The 20,091-nt window shown below is 39.7% G+C and overlaps 2 protein-coding genes across 9 annotated transcripts in view; one reads left to right on the plus strand and one right to left on the minus strand.

Annotated features, from left to right (window-relative positions):
* Positions 1-20,091, plus strand: part of ABI2 (abl interactor 2) — a 181,992-nt gene that overhangs the window by 158,736 nt on the left and 3,165 nt on the right. The window lies entirely within an intron of this gene.
* RAPH1 (Ras association (RalGDS/AF-6) and pleckstrin homology domains 1) overlaps positions 1-20,091 on the minus strand; it is a 109,286-nt gene that overhangs the window by 45,473 nt on the left and 43,722 nt on the right. For all 8 annotated transcript variants that reach the window (XM_055290246.2, XM_055290248.2, XM_063644888.1 and 5 more), the window contains exons 2-4: positions 15,882-16,001; positions 11,872-11,977; positions 10,262-10,767 (exon numbers count right to left, since the gene is read on the minus strand). In XM_055290246.2, coding sequence (XP_055146221.1) covers positions 10,262-10,767; positions 11,872-11,977; positions 15,882-16,001 — 732 coding nt within the window. The remainder of the gene's footprint in view (positions 1-10,261; positions 10,768-11,871; positions 11,978-15,881; positions 16,002-20,091) is intronic.

The following is a 20,091-nucleotide window of genomic DNA, read 5'->3' on the forward strand; positions in this document are numbered from 1 at the left end:
TCCAGCCTGGGCAACAGAGCGAGGCTGACTCAAAAAAAAAAAAAAAAAAAAAAATTAAATCTGAAGTATTCAACAAGAGATGATTGCCTATGTTACATGTAAAACAGTATGACAGAATACTATAGCTATTATTCAGTGTACCCTTACCAGAAAAGGATGTATGTGAAATGACAAAAACAATACAAAATAGTAAATAAAGATTAAAAATTTAGGTTACATTAACATGAATAAAAAGGGATTATAGAATAATATAGCTTTTTAATGTTAATTAGGTTTATTTCCATAAAGTACTTATTTTCTTACCAAAAAATATCTGCTCCAAGTCTAATATTTACCTACTCTTTATCACTACTTTCATAAATCTAAAAGCTGTGCTCAAAATATGTAACAAAAATGTCCAGTGAGTCTCCCATGGGGAAAAATGAATTTAAAGGTCAATTCTCTGTATAAATTTTGCTATACATTTTCTCAGTTTTGAAAGCTTTCATTTGTATTACGAAGTGTTGCGTCATTTGTGTTTGATAAAAACTTTCTACCAATCTTATAAAAACTCACCACAAATCTCTGCAAAGTAAGTTATGAATCACTACTTTCTTGAACTGCATCTGTAACATGTTAAAACAAAGTGCCATTTACAAGCCAGAGTCCTTGGGGTTGGGGTGGGAATGCACATATTAAAAAGCATTATCTGGCCAGGTGCAGTGGCTCATGCCTGTAATCCCAGCACCTTGAAAGGCCCAGGTGGGTGAATCACTTGAGGTCAGGAGCTCGAGACCAGCCTGGCCAACAGGGCAAAACTCCGTCTCTAAAAAATTACAAAGACAAGCTGAGTGTGGTGGTGTGCGCCTATAGTCACAGCTACTAGGGAGGCTGAGACACGAGAATTGCGTGAACCCAGGAGGTGGAGGCTGCAGTGAGCTGAGACTGCGCCACCACACTCCAGCCTAGGCGAAAGAGCAAGACCCTGTCTCAAAAAATAAATAATAAAAAGTTAAAAAAGTAAAAACCATTTATCTGAACACAGGAGCCAAACCATTATAAAGAAATGGCTTGTACCAAAGTAGTGGTTACAAATAAAACACTTCCTTGTGATAGCTAACACTTTAGATTACAACTGGAAAGAAGTGGGGGCTTATGACCACTCATTAGTGTTTCAATAAAATAGATTTCCATCATCTTTACTGACACATGTATGCATTTTCCACAAATAGTACGTTGAAAGTAAGCATAGCATGATGGTTAAGAATGGAGACCCTGGTGCTAGAATGCCTGGGTTCAAGCCTCAGCGTGGCCATTTATCGGCAAGGTGATTCTGGGCCTATCATTTAATCTGTTTCCTCACGTGTAAAATGGGGGTAATCACAGCATTTATCTTCAAAGGTTGGTATAAAAATTATGAATGATTAATATTACTACTAAGAGTGGGAACCTGCCAGCCCTCATCTTAATTTTAAGCTTTATTTAGTTTAGAGCTAGAGTTTAACTTAATTTTCCTTAAAATATTAAAAAAAAATACAAAAACACCACAAGATGGGATATTATTACATACATCTCTTTGCGTTTTTCTCTCCTGCCCATGTAGTTCTGTCTCTAGGTCTGGCTCTGAGAGCACTGGCCAGTCTACTCATCTTGATTTTCCTTCAGTTCTGTGATGAAGTAGCATGATATGGTGGTATGAGCTCTACAACCAGTATGTTTGGGTTCAAACCCTTGGGCAAGTTATTTAGTCACTCTCTACCTCCGTTCCTTCCATTGTAAAAGAGGGATAATCGTGTCCTCCACAAGGTGTTGGGCTCTGCACAATGTGTCTTAAGACATAAAGCACAATGGCTAACAGAACAAGCACTCAATTTTTCTATTTTGCCCCCTTTTCTCTTTATTCTGCTCTCCTTCTACTGGATATTATATAGCCTGTAAATCTGTGAATGTTTTTAAAACTACTTCTTTTTGTTTTATAGCCCCTATTTCATTTTAAATAGATGAATATATATATACACATATTTTTTTTTTTGAGATGGAGTCTTGCTCTGTCACCCAGGATGGAGTACAGTGGCATTATCTTGGCTCACTGCAACTTCCACCTCCTGGATTCAAGTGATTCTCCTGCCTCAGCCTCCAGAGTAGCTGGGATTACAGGCATCTGCCACCACGCCAGGCTAATTTTTTTCTTTTTTTTTGTATTTTTAGTAGAGACGGGGTTTCACCATGTTGGCCAGGCTGGTCTCGAACTTCTGACCTCAAGTGATCCACCCGCCTCGGCCTCCCAAAGTATTAGGATTACGGGTGTGAGCCACTGCACCAGGCCAGATGAATATATTTCTATTATTGTCTAAAAAAAGGTCCTTTACCAGCCCTCCACACACCCAAAACAAAAACAGACCTACACCTAAATAAAGATGCTTTTTACTTCTGCAGAAAAAAAAAAAAAAACACACACAGATTTCCAAGAAACACAAACATTAAGAGTCAGGGCATATGTGCCAGTGATTACTGTGGGGGTGTATTTGAAATATGTTTGTGTGAATTAGGCTCTTCCCCTGGATTTCACTAGATCTTTAGCCTCTTTTTTCATCTGATACCTATTCCTTTATTTTATTTTACTTTTTGAAAGGGAGTCTCGCTGTCGCCCAGGCTGGAGTGCAGTGGCATCATCTCAGCTCACTGCAATCTCTGCCGCCCAGGCTCAAGTGATTCTCCTGCCTCAGCCTCCAAGTAGCTGGGATTACAGGTGCCCGCCACCACGCCTGGCTAATTTATGTATTTTTAGTAGAGATGGGGTTTCACTATGTTGGCCAGGATGGTCTGGTACTCATGACCTCAGGTGATCCGCTCACCTCGGCCTCCCAAAGTGCTGGGATTACAGGCGTGAGCCACTGTGCCAACCTTACCTATTCCTTTAAATTTAGCAAAAGGTTTTGCTGAATCTTAAGAAAACTTGATGATTATATTATGTATATTATGATGAAAAAATCCTTTGAATCTGTTATAAACTAAAGTAATAGCTTTACAAAGTATTTTCATTTTAAAAATACACTGTCAGGTATAAAATCCCAAATTCCAAATTAAATGGGCATGATGTCGTATGCCTGAGTCCCAGCTACTCAGGAAACTGAGGCAGGAGGATCCACTGAACCGAGGGAGCAGACGTTACAGTGAGCCAAGATGGCACCGCTGCACTCCAGCCTGGGTGACAGAACGAGAATCTGTCTCAAAAAAACAAAACAAAACAAAACAAAAAGGTAATAATAGGACAGAGTAAGGGGAGCTCTATTTTTAAATAGCATGATCAAAGAATGCCTCAATAAGAAAGTGACATTTGAGCAAATTCCAGAAGGTAGCTAGGAGTATGTTATATAGAAGACTGGGGAAGGGCATCCAGGCAGGGTTGAATAAGTGCAAAGGCTAAGAGGTAGGCTCTGGCTACTGGCTGAGAACAAGTATGGGACAGTATGGCTAGTGGGGTAAGGGACAGAAGGAAGAAAAATAGGTGGTAACAGGAAAGCAGATCAGGCAAGGCTTTATAGGCCATTATAGGGGTTTGGGCTATACCTTGAGATGCAAATCCTTTAGGTTTGAAAAGAGATGATCTGACTTACCTTTCAAAAGGATCACTCTGGCTGCAGTGTGGATGATAGACTGTTAAGGGAGAAAGGTGAATGCAGAAGGACCAGATGGAAGCCTATTCAAAAATCTAGATCAAGATGATGTTGGCTTGGTGGCAGTGAAGGTGGTAAGAAATGATCACATTCTAGATATATTCTGAAGATAAGGCCAACAGAATTTGCTGCTGGATTGGAAGGGAGGTAGAAAGAAAATAAGTAGATAAAGACTCCAAAGAGTTTGCTTGATGAACTAGACGGATGGAATATCCATTAATTGAGATAGAGAAGACAGTGGGAGAAATAAGTTTGAAGAAAAAGAGCAGGACTTGAGGTCTAGACCAGTTAAATTTGAGCAATCTATTTATGATGGTTAATTTTAGGTATCAACTTCACTGGATTAAGGAATACCTAGAGAACTGGCAAAGCATCTGGGTATGTCTGTGAGAGTGTTTCCAAAGGAGATGGTGTGTGAACCAGGACTGAGTGGGAAAGATCCACCCTCATTGTGGGTAGGCACTATCCAATTGACTGAGGGCCCCTGACAGAACAAAAAAGGCAGAGAAAAGGTGATTTCCTCCCTATCTTTCCTAGAGGTGGGACACTCTGCTCCTGCTCTTGGATATCAGAATTCCAGGCTCTCCAGTCTTTGTACTGCAGGCCTTATACCAGCAGCCTCCCTTGGGTACCCAGGCCTTCAGCCTAGGACTGATAATTATACCATGGGCTTTCCTGGTTCTGAGGCTTTCTGACTTGGACTGAGTCACACTACCACCATCCTGGGGTCTCCAGCTTGCAGACAGCCTATCATATGACTTCTCAGCCTTCATAATGGTGTGGGCCAATTTCCATAATAAATCCCCACTCATATCCTATTGGTTCTATCTCTCTGGAGAAATATAATACACAGTTAGACATCCAAATAGAGATATTGATTAGAGATGGAATATATGCACCTGGAGTTCAGGAGAGAGGGACTGGCCAAAGATACCTATATTTCCTTGAATCTAAGAAGATTTGATGCTGGTACCTTCTTGATCTTTATTAGAAACTTTCAACAGAAGGACTTCATACAACATACTATAACTGCCACCTTGCTGATTGTGACTAACAGGTGCCACATGATTTAAAATGTGGTTTCTCAGCCTTGGCACTATTTTGGGCCAGATAATTGTCCTTCATGTGGGCTGTCCTGTGCACTGTAGGATGTTTAGCAGCACCTCTGGCCTCTACCCACTAGATGCCAGTAGTAGCACACTCCCTTGATGGACAACCAAAAATGTTGCATATCCCCAGCAGGGCAAAGTAGCCCAAGTTGTGAAGCATTGTTTTACAGGGATTAAAATGGTGGTGGGAAGATGGGGAAAATAAGCATATGGCTGAGTGGTAACCAATTTAGCAAATCCAAGAAAAGCTGAATGCTGGGCCATCACTGGAGAAAAGCAGAGGAGCACTCAATTTATATCGTGTAACCTCAGAAGTCCCCAGAAGCAAGAGTAGACAGGTGATGGTGAGACTAAAAGCAGGAAGAATGGTTGAAAACACATTTAAGAAAGCAGCTAATTCTCAGATTCCCTCCTTTACTCACTCGCCCACCAGCAGTGGTCTTAGGTACAGATTAACATTCACTCACAAGACCCAACAGACCATAGCTTGAAGCCAGATTCACTCAGTTCTGAATAAAGAAAGAGACATGCCATCTTCTGAGGGAGTCCATACAGCTCACCACAGGCCCTTTTTGGGCCCATAAATAGCTCATTGTAAGGGAAAGAGACCACACGGTAAGTGCAGAAAACACCCTGGCTTAGGGAAACTTCATGCTCCACGGGAACCAGCAGTACCTTTTAACAGCCAATAAGGGTAAGTTCCAGGGCCCCTTAAAGAACATGTTCATGCTCATTTATAAGAGTTACACTGCTGGCCTGGTGCAGTGGCTCCCAAAGTGTAATCCTGGCACTTTGGGAGGCCGAGGCAGGTGGATCACTTGAGGTCAGGAGTTAAGAGACCAGCCTGGCCAACATGGCGAAACCCTGTCTCCACTCAAAAAAAGAAATACAAAAATTAGCCAGGCGTGGTGGCATGCGCTTGTAATCCCTGCTACTCGGGAGGCTGAGGCACGAGAACCATGTGAACCTGGGAGGCGGAGGTTGCAGTGAGCTGAGATTGTGCCACTGCACTACAGCCTGGGCAACAGTGAGATTCTGTCTCCAAAAAAAAAAGAGTTACACTGCACACCACGACGTCAAGGTCTGTGTCTTTTCATAGGCTAATTTATTCATTCATGGACCGTCTTCCTGGTCCATATACACTCACCAACAGGGGTCAATTTCACAATAAACAATATTACCTGGAGATATTCTATATTTAATTCTTAATCCAGTATGTGTCCAGGAAAAGAATGCCAGGTGAAGGAAAACCCAAGGTCATTTTCCACGAAGAAAAGGACTCAGACCTACTGTTAACCCTCTCTACCTAGAGCAGTGGCGATTCTCAGTTGGGGGTGGATTTTGTCCTACAAGGAACATGTAACAATGTCTGCGGACGTTTTTAGTTGTCACAACTGAAGAAGGTATGTGTACTACTGACATCTAGTGTGTACAGGTCAAGGATGCTGCTAAACATCCTACAGTGCATAGGACAGCCACTCACAACAGAAAACTATCTAGCCCAAATGTCAATAGTGCTGATAGCTGAGAAACCCTGACCTAGAAGGATTTGATGAAAGTTCACAGACTGGAACAATGGGGACCATCCTCATGTTCCAACCCTTCTTTCCCAAATGGGCTACTAAAACACTGGCAGCCAGCATAGAAGACTGGAAGAATCTTCTCCAGAGAAGCTCACCAGCCTAAGAAAAAAGACCTAAGGATAATCCTGAAGACTACAAAAAAAAAAAAAAGAAAAATAAAGAGAATTTTAAGAAGATGCAATTAATGGAACGCTAATTTGGCTTGAACCAGAGAGATTTAATCAACTGGGAGAAAGTCTGAAGTTGAAATAGTGATCACCATATAGAAAATTAAATATTTTAAAAAATATATTCATTCCAGTAAAAGTAAAATGATATTCCAGAAAGGGAATGTAGTCATAAGAGTATATGGAGGTTAGCAGTAAATTGCAAGTATATAGTCATTTTAACATAAACACTGAATATTAGCTCAATCAAAATATATTTGGAGAATGGAAAAACAGGAAGGGAGAAGTGAGAAGAAGTTGTAGACAGACAGCTGTATGCTCCATCTTCTGGAGTAGAGCGAGAAGTCAATAGGTAATACATACCACTAAAAAAAAAAAAAATCAAGAAATGGCAATGTGTATGTAGATTTAATGATAAAGAGGTAAATTCCCTAAGAATCAGCTAAATGAGCAAAAACTGCTTTCCTCTGGGAGCAGAATACGATGTGTATGTGAGTAGAGGATAGTTTTCTGTAACATATCCATCCCACAGAACTATTTAACGCAATGCATGAAAATCTAAAATAGTTTTAAAACTGTAGTTGCATTTAAAGACAATTTGATACATGAGTTCAGGATATATTAAGCTTGCCTCAGTTTACTTTATTTGAATCAGAACAGACTAGACCTAGGAAAAAAGCAAACGGAAGCAAGTTCCGGGTTTGTTAAACCACCTTTCTATACTCCTAGGTGAGGCAAAAGAACAGGCTAGCTAGATAAGGCTTTTTAACTCTTTTCTCTGTTATAGTCCTGGTTTACTCACCAAACCTTACATTAAACTCTTTTTTTTTTTTTTTTTTGAGACGGAGTCTCGATCTGCCGCCCAGGCTGGAGTGCAGTGGCATGATCTCGGCTCACTGCAAGCTCCGACTCCCGGATTCACGCGATTCTCCTGCCTCAGCCTCTCCGAGTAGCTGGGACTACAGGCGCCCGCCACCACGCCTGGCTAATTTTTTTTTTGTATTTTTAGTAGAGACGGGGTTTCACTGTGGTCTCGATCTCCTGACCTCGTGATCCGCCCGCCTTGGCCTCCCAAAGTGCTGGGATTACATGCGTGAGCCACCGCGCCCGGCCCATTAAACTCTTATATTAAACATTATACCATTGAGTACTGGTATCTTTGCAGTATTCACAGTGATATCCATGGATACCACTAGATACCATTTGAAGTGTGCTTGCTGGGAGAGAGGAACTTTTCATGTTTTACTTCAATTTGCCCCTATATTGTATGAACTTTTATAACGAGCACATTTTACAGACAGAAAGATAGACATGCATACGGTATTAGAAGATCCTTTGTGATTAGTTTATAACTTGTCCTCATGCATCTTAATCCAACTCAAAATACTGTAAACTGATTGGAAGTAGTATCAATGTACAAAACAAAGAATGGCCAAGAAAGCACATCCCCAATATTGCTCATATCCTAGCAGGTAAATCTAAAGGACATGAAATGACACATATTAAGTAGCTGGTGCTAAATATAATTCCCAGGTATCACAAAATAGAAATCATTTTTTTTTTCCTTTTTTTTTTGGAGACGGAGTCTTGCTCTGTCGCCAGGCTGGAGTGCAGTGGTGTGATCTCGGCTCACTGCAACCTCCGACTCCCTGGTTCAAGCGATTCTCCTACCTCAGCCTTCCGAGTAGCTGGGATTACAGGCATGTGCCACCACGTCCAACTAATTTTTTTTGTATTTTTAGTAGAGACGGGGTTTCACCATGTTGGCCAGGATGGTCTCAAACTCCTGACCTCAGGTGATCTGCCCGCCTCGGCCTCCCAAAGTGTTGGGATTACAGGTGTGAGCCACCACGCCTGGCCTAGAAATCAGTTTACAAGTTCTCTATAGAATATATACCACTTAGATAAGTTTCATTTTAAATAAATGAAAGTTTATTCTTCATATTGATAAGATTCGCTTTCTTTGAAATGACTCAAGTTTATCTCCAAACCACCATGATTCATACTCCTTTTGTGCTCCACAGTACCAAAAACAAAGCTACGCACATGGGTGGGTACCAAGAGTTACTGACTGATGGAAATTAATCCAAATAATTAAGTCAGTTAGGAAAAAAAAAATCAGTGATATCAAGTAATAGTTAAAATTCAAGATTTTACTTTAGTACTGATTATTCATAAATAGATTCTTTTATCTCGTATTAGAATATTGTAAACACAAGCTTATTGGAAAGGTTGACTTAACTTTGCCCCACTTTTCTTCTTTCTTGCTGCTACCCTATGACAGAATTACCATCTCTTTGATGAAAAGAACTCAATAAAGGATTCTCTTTCACCAAACTCAGCTTTTGTTGAACTTGTTATCACAAATCTATTCCCTATCTTATCCAGTCACATGCTGAAAAAAATTTCATCTTTTAAAAATCTGTTCATGAATAACTTATGGTTCTCTGAACCACCCTATCAGGAAGGCAGATATAGTACTACGAACTCTGGCTGGGCGCGGTGGCTCACACCTGTAACCCCAGCACTTTGGGAGGTGGGCGGATCACGAGGTCAGGAGTTCGAGACCAGCCTGGCCAACATGGTGAAACCCCGTCTCTACCAAAAATACAAAAATTAGCCAGGCGTGGTGGCACGCGCCTGTAATCCCAGCTACTCAGGAGGCTGAGGCAGGAGAATCACTTGAATCCGGGAGGCAAGGTTGCAGTGAGACAAGGTCATGCCATTGCACTCCAGCCTGGGCGACAGAATGAGACTCCGTCTATAAAAAAAAAAAAAAAAAAAATCTGTTTATGAACAACTTTTGATTCTCTGAACCACCCTATCAGGAAGGCAGATATAGTACTATGAACTCCATTTTACTTGTGAGAAATTGATGTTTAAGAGAATAACTCACTTAAGGTCCCATGGGTAGTGAGTGGCAAGGAAAACTCAGAATCAAGTTTCCTGATTTCACACCTGGTGGCCCTTTCCAATATACCATAATGACTTTTCGAAAATGAAATGGAGGGCCGGGCACAGTGGCTCACGCCTGTAATCCCAGTACTTCGGGAGGCCAAGGTGGTTGGATCACCTGAGGTCAGGAGTTTGAGACCAGCCTGGCCAACATGGTGAAACCCCATCTCTACTAAAAATATGAAAATTAGCTGGGCATGGTGGTGAGCACCCGTAATCCCAGCTACTTGGGAGTCTGAGGCAGGAGAATCACTTGAACCTGGGAGGTGGAGGTTGCAGCAAGCTGAGATCACGCCACTGCACTCCAGCCTGGGCGTGAGTTGTACAAGAGTACGAACTCCATCTCAAAGAAAAAAAGAAGAAAAAAAAAAGATAATGAAATGGAGTTAACTCTGTAAACTAGAATCTTGGAGGACCACAATGGTGATGTGAGTGTTTTAAAGTTTTACTTTAAATCAACATACATTAAATAACTAAATGGCTTTGCGAATCATTTTAATTTTTCAAATCACGTAAAATGACTCATATTACAATAAAAAATACCATTCAAGAACTTCCAAATACTATAGTCACGAGAATAAAAAAGAAACTAAATTTCTTCTGAATCATCTTTGTGCCACTACCATATCTGATAATATATTTTCTGTACTCTTGAAACCTATGTCAGAAGTATCTTTGACAAATTATAAATGTAGAAGAATTTAAGAAGTTAATTTAAATTACATTATTTTAATATAATTTCTCCTTTATTTTAGTAACAAAATACCAGGGAAAAAGTTCCATCTGTTTACCTCAGTAATTGGCTGCCCTTGATGTGTCAAATCCAGCTCTTGAGGGCGTGTTACTTTATCAATATCCAAAGAGTCCATGCTGGAGGCTGCAGAAGTGATGCTGGAACGGGAGGAATTACTAATAGAGCGTACTTCAGCATCACTCACTGTGCCTGCTGACGCGGTTCTTCTGTGCTGATTAGTTACTAAGGGTTTAGTATCTTCTACTACAGATTGCTGAGCAGCCTCATCCATACTCAAAGAGGCCTGTTCTAACTGTGCAGTGACGTCATCCAGGGAGTAGCTGGCATGGGAAGGTTTAGCTACCCTATTAGATGAAGAAGATAATCCTTTCAAGGTGCCATGTTTCGATGTATGTCGGCTAACAGGCAATTTCTGAGTAGCTTTCGTTTCTGTGATTTGACGCTTACTGTTTCCTGAACCAATGCTGCTGAGCTCCTGCTCTATAGAGCAAAGATCAGCCATCAAGGCATCCAGATCCACAGTCTCTCCCTGATTCAGAGCTTCTGCAATGAACAACACATAATGTTTCCAGAATTTATACATTCTATTACAAATCAGTTAATAAATGCAGGTGATGAAGCAAAAGAATATATTCTGTTGGGCCTAAAGCAAATAAAATTAAGTATTTCTGGTTTTTGTTTTAAATTCCAAGAGAAATTTTTAGAAGTACACAGTCCTCCTCTTTTAAGGCTTGTGATAATCAGAGGAGAATAAATTATGAGTTCAAACACAAAAACACTACAAAAATCGTATACTGTTCCATGGTTTTAATCACATTCCTCTGTGCAACTTTTTACCACAGGCTTCAATGTATTGTTAATATGATCAATGCTTTGGTAGAGATGTTAATACCCAAAGAGCTGAGGGCCTAAAAAGAAAAGTCAAAAGTCTAAAAAATTACAGACTGACAGATCAATATTATAAACTTGACTAGGTGTAATACCACAGATAAAGGCCACAGTGGCTGCTTTAAAAATTACTAACAAGTAACTTCACTGGACTTTAATCCAGTGAGAAAACAATGCAATTAAGTTTGCTATGGGGTTCCACCTGGGTATGTACTTTGTTAATTATTAATAAAACCAACTATCTTTTAGTTATGTTCTAGTTTGCTTTTTTCTGTGATATTTTCAATTAGTAATATTAATAAAATACACAAATCAAGAAATTTAAGGGCTGGACGCAGTGGCTCAAGACTGTAATCCCAGCACTTTGGGAGGCTGAGGCAGGCGATCACCTGAGGTCAGGAGTTCGAGACCAGCCTGGCCAACGTGGTGAAACCCTATCTCTACTAAAAAAATACAAAATTAGCCAAGTGTGGTTGTGCATGCCTGTAATCCCAGCTACTCGGGAGGCTGAGGTAGGAGAATTGCTTGAACCCGGGAGGCAGAGATTGCAGTGAGCCGAGATTGTGCCACTGAACTCCAGCCTGGGCGACGAAAGCGAAACTGTCTCAAAAAAAAAAAGAAAAAAGAAATTTAAGAACTTGGTCAAGTTATGCATGTAGCTTTTATATTGAGTTTTTATATTGGGAATTGCAGTTGTACTGCTCCTACATTATGTGACTTAGCATACTATTTTACATTTTATTTCCAATTATATCTTACCATTCAAGTTGTATATGGAGAAGCGGTAAGAAAAGTTGGCCATGTTTGTTTCCTGGCGAAGAGGAGATCTTTTTACTGGTTCCATGGGCTTGTCAGAATCCAAACTCTTTATAAAAAGAAAGTTTAATAGTCATATTAAATTCAGGTTTCAATAATATAAAAAAGATGAAGTTTGTTTTATGATTAAGTGAACTGCCACACTATAATTAATAAAACCAAAGTTCTCCTAAGTAATAGACTTAAGGAAAAGTATAATTGTATTTCACATTATTATTTTGGTTATGCTTATTTCAATCTTCAGATACATGCTTACTTTTTTTTTTTGGACATGAAGTCTCGTCCTGTTACCCAGGCTTAAGTGCTGTGCCACAAGCTTGGCTCACTGCAACCTCTGCCTCCCGGGTTCAAGGGATCCTCCCAAGTAGTTGGGACCATAGGCATGTGCCACCATGCCCGGCTAATGTTTGTATTTTTGGTAGAGACAGAGTGTGACCATGTCAGCAGGCTGGTTGAGAACTTCTGGCCTCAAGTGATCTGCCCACCTCCATCTCCCTAAGTGTTGGGATTACAGGTGTGAGCCACTATATCCGGCCTATGCTTACTTTTAAAGGCACTTGAGATTGTTATAGTTCAGAGTAAATATCTTTTCAAATATATTAAGTATAGTGACTGACTTAATTTTATATACATGCACTATAAAATAAGTGAGGTAAGTGAATATGGACATGGTAAGCTAAGAAACAGGTGTGATGGCTCACTTTGTAATCCCAGCACTTTGGCAGACAGAGGCGGGCAGATCACCTGAGGTCAGAAGTTCGAGACCAACTTGGCCAACAGGGCCAAACCCCATCTCTACTAAAAGTACAAAAATTAGCTGGGCGCAGTGGCGGGCGCCTGTAATCCCAGCTACTTGGGAGGCTGAGGCAGGAGAATCGCTTAAGCCTGGGAGGCAGAGGTTGCAGTGAGCCGAGATCACGCCACTGCACTCCAGCCTGGGCGACAGAGCGAGACTCAATCTCAAAAAAAAAAAAAAAAAAAAAAAAAAAAAAGACACAGAAACCACACAGAGAGTTCTGTTCTTTCTTTCCTCAAAGGGATTTGGTTTAGGTCCGGGAAAGCCTCGATCTTTGCTATATGAAGTACTCTGAAGATAACGGACAGCTCTGGATTTAAAATTATTGAGACCCAAGACTCACTAATTTTAATGGAAAGTGATTACAAGTTCAAACAATGATGAAATATTCTTGTCCTTCTCCAGTTCTATCAAAATGAGGGCAAATTGCAACCCAGCTACACTGCCTGTGACAAATCTTGAATCATACTGTATACTTTGGGTAGGGTGACTTGTAAGTTACACTTGTAAGTTTAAATGATACTCTTTTCCTCTCAAACCTTTCTACAGCAAGGAAAAAAGATATTTACAACAGAGAAATTCAGAGAAAGGGTCGGTAGTTATTGTTTGTTTAATAGATTCACAAAATATAAGGATTAGTGTTTTAAAACTTTAATTTCTATCTACAGTAAGCACTAAACAAGCTTCAAATTTTAAAAGAATGCTGGATATTCTATTTGTTTATAATGCTATCTTTTTTTTTTTTTTTTTGAGACAAGGTCATGCTCTGTTGCCCAGACACGAACTCTTAACCTTTTTAAAGGGGTTGCTGAGAATTTTATAAAAGCTATGAACCCTCTTCCAGAAAAATGCACATACATACAAAATTTTACAAATTATTTCAGAAGATTGACCAACTACCTAAAACTTTAAAACTTAAACTTGTTTTAATTTTAAGTTGAAAATACCATACCACTGAGTACGTGATACAGGTGTACAGATAACACTGTAATGAACTAAAGTAATGAAATAAACAAGAAACTTGAGGTTTTAGCCACAAACTTCATAAGTCAAACATCCCTTGAAAATGTCCCAAGTGTTACAAAGCAACATATTAGCAGTGAGTTACACTATGCAACAGTTTTAATCTTTTTTTCTCTCTAAAGACAGATTTATATAATGAAAAGAACAGTCACATCATTAGTGGCTCTTCACACTTTTATGTCAGGCAACTTAAAATACAGGGGACAGTACAAGGTACAAAACCAGTAGAAACACCGTTTTCAGGGCAGCATCATGTAGTTCCTATTCCACCCAGAGCAGCTGGACCAATATATACCTGCCTTTTCTCTTTTGGGCCCCTCCTCCCAAGCATGGACAATAAAACCACATGGTCAAGAACACCCCACATGTCAGCTGGCCCTTGCATACTTTTCTCCATGCATTATTATTTTCTATTTGCTCTTCTTTGCGTCTTCTCTCTCCCAGCGTAGAACTGCATAGCCTAGTGATAATCTCTATGCCTAAATCACCCTTTTTATAAATTAGGAATTAAAACAGAAAGAATTTGGCAATTACAGACATAAGACATCTGACAAAAAATGTCACTTCTTCTGATTAGAGATGAAGGGAATGATACCTATGAAATCCTAGTAGGAGTTGAAAACAGTCTCCCCTGGCCAGGTGCAGTGGCTCCCACCTGTAATCCCAGCAGTTTGAGAGGCCGAGGCAGGTGCATCACCTAGGTCAGGAGTTCGTGATCAGCTTGGCTAACATGGTGAAACTCCATCTCTAATAAAAATACAAAACGAGCTGGGCATGGTGGCGCATGCCTGTAATTCCAGCTACCCGGGAGGCTGAGACAGGAGAATTGCTTGAACCTGGGAGGCGGTGGTTGCACTGAGCTGAGATCACACCACTGCACTCCGGCCTGGGCGACAGGAGTGAGACTCTGTCGCCAAAAAAAAAAAAAAAAAAAAAATTCCCCCCAAAATACAATATTAACAGATTAGGGTGACAAAGATGTCTGCCTTTTAAAATGATCTAGCAAGAATTACACACAGAGTTTATCACTTTGAATTCTAGATTGCTACAGAAATAAGCTGCTAGTAATTCAAGCTTCCACCTTGCCCACCTTACTTTTCCTTTAGTTAAGGAATCTCATACCTACGCAATTTTACACAAATGTTCTTTCCAAAGACATTATTTATGAGTAAATAAGTTTTGTTCTAATGTTCTCATTGCCATGAAGTTAAATTTATTTAATAAACATAACCATCTTCATATAGTGAATATAATGTATTACTGGGACAATAATAACAGTACCCTTTTATTCTAAAAAGTGTGCTGATTTAGAGGACAAGGTCACCTTTTTTAAAAACCCAAGATCGAACAAAGCAAAATGAAAAGATTTTGCCACTGTTTTAAAATGCAGCCCAGAATTAGGTTTTGTCAGTATTCTGCAATCATGTCATAGAAAATATTTACATGGGGCTGGGCATGGTGGCTCACGCCTGTAATCCCAGCACTTTGGGAGGCTGAGGCAGGCGGATCACGCGGTCAGGAGATCGAGACCATCCTGGCTAACACAGTGAAACCCCGTCTCTACTAAAAAATACAAAAAAATTAGCCGGGCGTGGTGGTGGGCGCCTGTAGTCCCAGCTACTCCGGAGGCTGAGGCAGGAGAATGGCGTGAAACCCGGAGGCAGAGCTTGCAGTGAGCCAAGATTGCACCACTGCACTCTAGCCTGGATGACAAGAGCGAGACTCTGTCTCAAAAAAAAGAAAAAAAGAAAATACTTACGTGGAAGGAAATTATGTTGAAAATGTATTCAAATTTACTAAGGTAATAGGGTTTTCTAAAATTTAGATTTTTGAATTTCAGGCTTTAAAAGTTTTTAGCTGATTATCTCATATTTATGAAACATATATTAAGTAACCCCTCTAGATGAACAGAGCCTCTCTCACAAGTATTTTTTTTAACATCCTTAAAATAACCATAGATTCTTAACATCTTCTGCTCTAGAATGACTTCATTTACTTCAATACTTTGACCATTTCTTCCTTTCTGGCAATATTTTAAAATTTAACTTATATCCATATCCTCTTCTGCACATTAAACTTTTAACACAATGATGACTTCAAATCCTCAACCAGTTTGTCAACCACTACGTCTGACCTGAGTGAGTTTGTCTAGTTCTCCAAGCCAGGCTCCAAACATTTTGTCCAGGTCCTGATCTTCCTTGTCACTGTCTTCTTCAGCACCATGATCAATTTCTTCATCTGATAGCTGCTCCATCTGAAATACAGATATTTGTGTAGAATGAATACTAAGTTACAGGTTTAACCTGAAAAATTATGCCGTATATGCTCTGATATTATTATAAGCCTCTGAAGTCAAATCTTCAAAACTAGAAATTACATTCTAAAAGAAAATCTTAAGTCATTAATGGAGACAGTGTTCACAAGTGAGTAGAAACAAAGAATAAAGTTTCAAATTTTTTAGGAAACTGTAAAAGAAAAGCCAACAGTATCAAATTATGACCAGAATCACAACATCACTAAAAAAATTAACAGAACACTCCCTTCAATCAGCAGAGGACATAACAGTAGTACAGTTCTCTCCACTACTAGATCCTAGGACACCCAAACACTACAAAGAAGCCATTTCAGAAGACTTTAATGGAGCAAGTTATTGTCCTGTTTATTCTGTAAAAATCTGTTTAGATACCAATAGGTACCCTGCAAAATCTTAGTCCAACAAGTATTTAAGAGAAAATTTGACAAAACAAAAATCTTAATCTAGTTTTGTTTCTCTCTATTCTACCCTCCTACCCTCACTTTCTATCCCATTTGTCTTTGTTCTCTACCTTACTTCCTTGTCAGTTCCAACAAAACCCAAGAAGGAAACAGAATTGAAAACTTCTAAATCCAGATCCAAATCCTGTATGTGGTGACTTTTCAAATATAAGTCCCTTGAAAGAAGAAATTATTTTCTTTCTTCCCATTAATAAAATAGTGTGGCCGGGTGTGGTGGCTCGTGCCTGTAATCCCAGCACTTTGGGAGGCCGAGGCGGGTGGATCAACCTGTGCTCAGGGGTTCGAAACCAGCCTGGCCAACATGGCGAAACCCCGTCTCTACTAAAAATACAAAATTGGCCGGGCATCGTGGCGCATGTCTGTAATCCCAGCTACTTGGGAGGCCGAGCCAGGAGAATCACTTGACCCTGGGAGACAGAAGTTGCAGTGAGCTGAGAACATGCCACTGCACTCCAGTCTGGGCAATAAGAGCGAAACTCTGTCTCAAAAAATAAATAAATAAAATAAAATAGTGTGATATCTGACATGGAACTTGCACATTATTTTGGGAAGATGGGAAGGAAAATTACATAAAACAATGTAAGATCGATGACTGATTAATCTGATAAATATAATTTTTCAATATTAAAGGCCCTGGGAAATCTTCAAATAAACACTAGCTTTGCTTAAACCAATCAGCATATTCCAAAATTAAAATTAAAATCAGGCAGGCATGTTAGTATGAACTTGAAACAAATTAAATGTTTTTTTTTCTTCAAGTTAGCAGATTATAATCCCTGGTTTACAAAGTTATGGTAGGTATTTTATGTTTCTTAATAGTTATTGACTAAAATCTGATAAAATTTTATTTCTGGAAGAAAAACCAGCATATTCCTGTTATTTGACCACAATCCCTTTTCCTTCAACTTCTGTCCCAGGGACACAATGAATATCGTCACCATATGTTACATTAAATACTCGACTCACATTTCTAAAACACGAATTTTGTTACGGTAGATCCAGGCAATATTTGGAATATAGCCTGTCAGCTGGTTTAAGCAATTCCTCCAGGATTATATATGGTGCATGGGCATTCCATTAAAAAAGATATGCCTAATCTTTACTAACTTGATATACATATGCCATGGTGTTAATGTGTCCCTTCCAAAATTCAAGTGTTGCCAATGTGATAGTATTAAGGGGTGGGGCCTTAAAGAAGTGATTAGGCCATAAAGGCTCCTTCTTTATTAATGGTATTAAGGATTTTATAAAAGAGATTTCATGAAGCACTGGATTACCTTTGTTCTTCCACTCTTCTGCTATGCAAGAGCACATCTCGTGCCTCCCTGTGGAGGAAGCCAGCAACAAGCCCTCACCAGACGCCAAATGCCAGTGCTTTAATCTTGTACTTCCCAGCCGCCAGAACAGTAAGAAAATTAATTTCTGTTCTTTATATATTACCCAGTCTCAGGAATTTTATTGCAGCAGCACACATGCACTGATATCTTCAAAGCAGCAATCCACAAAATTGTATCTGGGATCCTTAAAGGTTAGGAGACAATGTAAGGAATCTAATTATCTGACATGGTGTCATGAAGTTAAATTTTCAATCTTATTTCACTATATACAATTTTGCAAAAAGGGTCAAATAATGTTACAAAATTAAACTGAACTTAGTTTTCAGATGCTGAAAATCAGATCTCATTTAATTACTTAGGGGAAATAATTTTCTAATTCTAATACTGGGAAGAACCACAGCTAACCAATATCTCTAATAGAAACTGATAATTTCCATTTCTTTTTGAGACGGAGTCTTGCTCTCGCCCAGGCTGGAGTGCAGTGGCGCGATCTTGGCTCACTGCAAGCTCCGCCTCCTGGGTTCACGCCATTCTATTGCCTCAGCCTCCCGAGTAGCTGGGACTACAGGCACCCGCTACCATGCTCGGCTAAATTTTTTGTATTTTTAGTAGAGACGGGGTTTCACCATGTTAGCCAGGATGGTCTCGATCTCCTGACCTCGTGATCTGCCCGCCTCGGCCTCCCAAAGTGCTGGGATTACAGGTGTGAGCCACCGCGCCCGGCAATTTCCATTTCTTAATCTTTTATCACTCTAATCATATATAAATCAGGTCATTCTACCCTGGCAAGTGAAAAATGGATCTGCCAATTTCCCAATTCATAAATCTGATTCTTAGAAAGATTTGGTTTTTACAATTTGTAACAATATTATTTCTAAGATTTTATTCATTACTATATAATTGATAGGTCAATCTCAATAGAAACTTGGTATCAGAGTTCATTAAGTGATCTACCTATGAAAAACATAAAATGTTACTGAAAAGAAAAACCTCGGCCGGGTGCGGTGGCTCACGCTTGTAATCCCAGCACTTTGGGAGGCCGAGGCGGGCGGATCACGAGGTCAGGAGATCGAGACCACGATGAAACCCCGTCTCTACTAAAAACACAAAAAAATTAGCTGAGCGTGGTGGCGGGCGCCTGTAGTCCCAGCTACTCGGAGAGGCTACTCCAGCTACTCAGGAGAATGGCGTGAACCTGGGAGGCAGAGCTTGCAGTGAGCCAAGATTGCGCCACTGCACTCCAGCCTGGGCAACAGAGCGAGACTCCATCTCAAAAAAAAAAAAAAAAAAAAAAAAAAAAAGCCATACTGGGAAAAATAAAACAACACGAAAATAACATTATAAGATAAATATAAAACAGTTCAAAATAAAGGAATAATTTAAATTACAATGGAGCCAAAGAGAACTACAGTCATGTGCTCATAATGATGTTCAGATCAATGACATACAATGGTGGTCCCGTAAGTATTTTTACTGTACCTTTTCTAAGTTTAGATACCACTGTATTACAACTGTCTATAGTATTCAGTACAGTAACATGCTGTACAGGTTGTAGCCTAGGAGTAATAGGCTATACTCTATAGCCTAGGCGTGGAGTAGACTGTACCACCTAGGTTTGTGTAAGTACAATTTATTATGCTGGCACAACAATGAAATTGCTTAATGAAGCATTTGTCAGAAAGTATCTTCGTCATTAAATGACACATGACTGTACAGACTCTGCATCCAAAGCTAGCGTGTTTTAAACTGAGTTTTTTCCTACTATTCAAACAGGCTATTTTAAAAATCCCTTTAAAAAAATTTTTTTTTTTTAATTATTATACTTTAGGTTTTAGGGTACATGTGCACAGTGTGCAGGTTTGTTACATATGTACCCATGTGCCATGTTGTTTTGCTGCACCCATTAACTCGTCATTTAGCATTAGGTGTATCTCCTAATGCTGTCCCTCCCCCCTCCCCCCACCCCACAACAGTCCCCGGAGTGTGATGTTCCCCTTCCTGTGTCCCTGAGTTCTCATTGTTCAATTCCCACCTATGAGTGAGAACATGCGGTGTTTGGTGTTTTAAAATGATGAGTTCATGTCCTTTGTAGGGACATGGATGAAACTGGAAAACATCATTCTCAGTAAACTATCGCAAGGACAAAAAAATTTTCATTTATCGTTTTGTTTTGATCTCCACTACTACTGCCGACTTAAGGAAAATATCACTAGAGAACATGACAGCAATGAC

Source organism: Symphalangus syndactylus, chromosome 8 (genome assembly GCF_028878055.3).
Source record: "Symphalangus syndactylus isolate Jambi chromosome 8, NHGRI_mSymSyn1-v2.1_pri, whole genome shotgun sequence".
NCBI classification, from domain to species: domain Eukaryota; kingdom Metazoa; phylum Chordata; class Mammalia; order Primates; family Hylobatidae; genus Symphalangus; species Symphalangus syndactylus.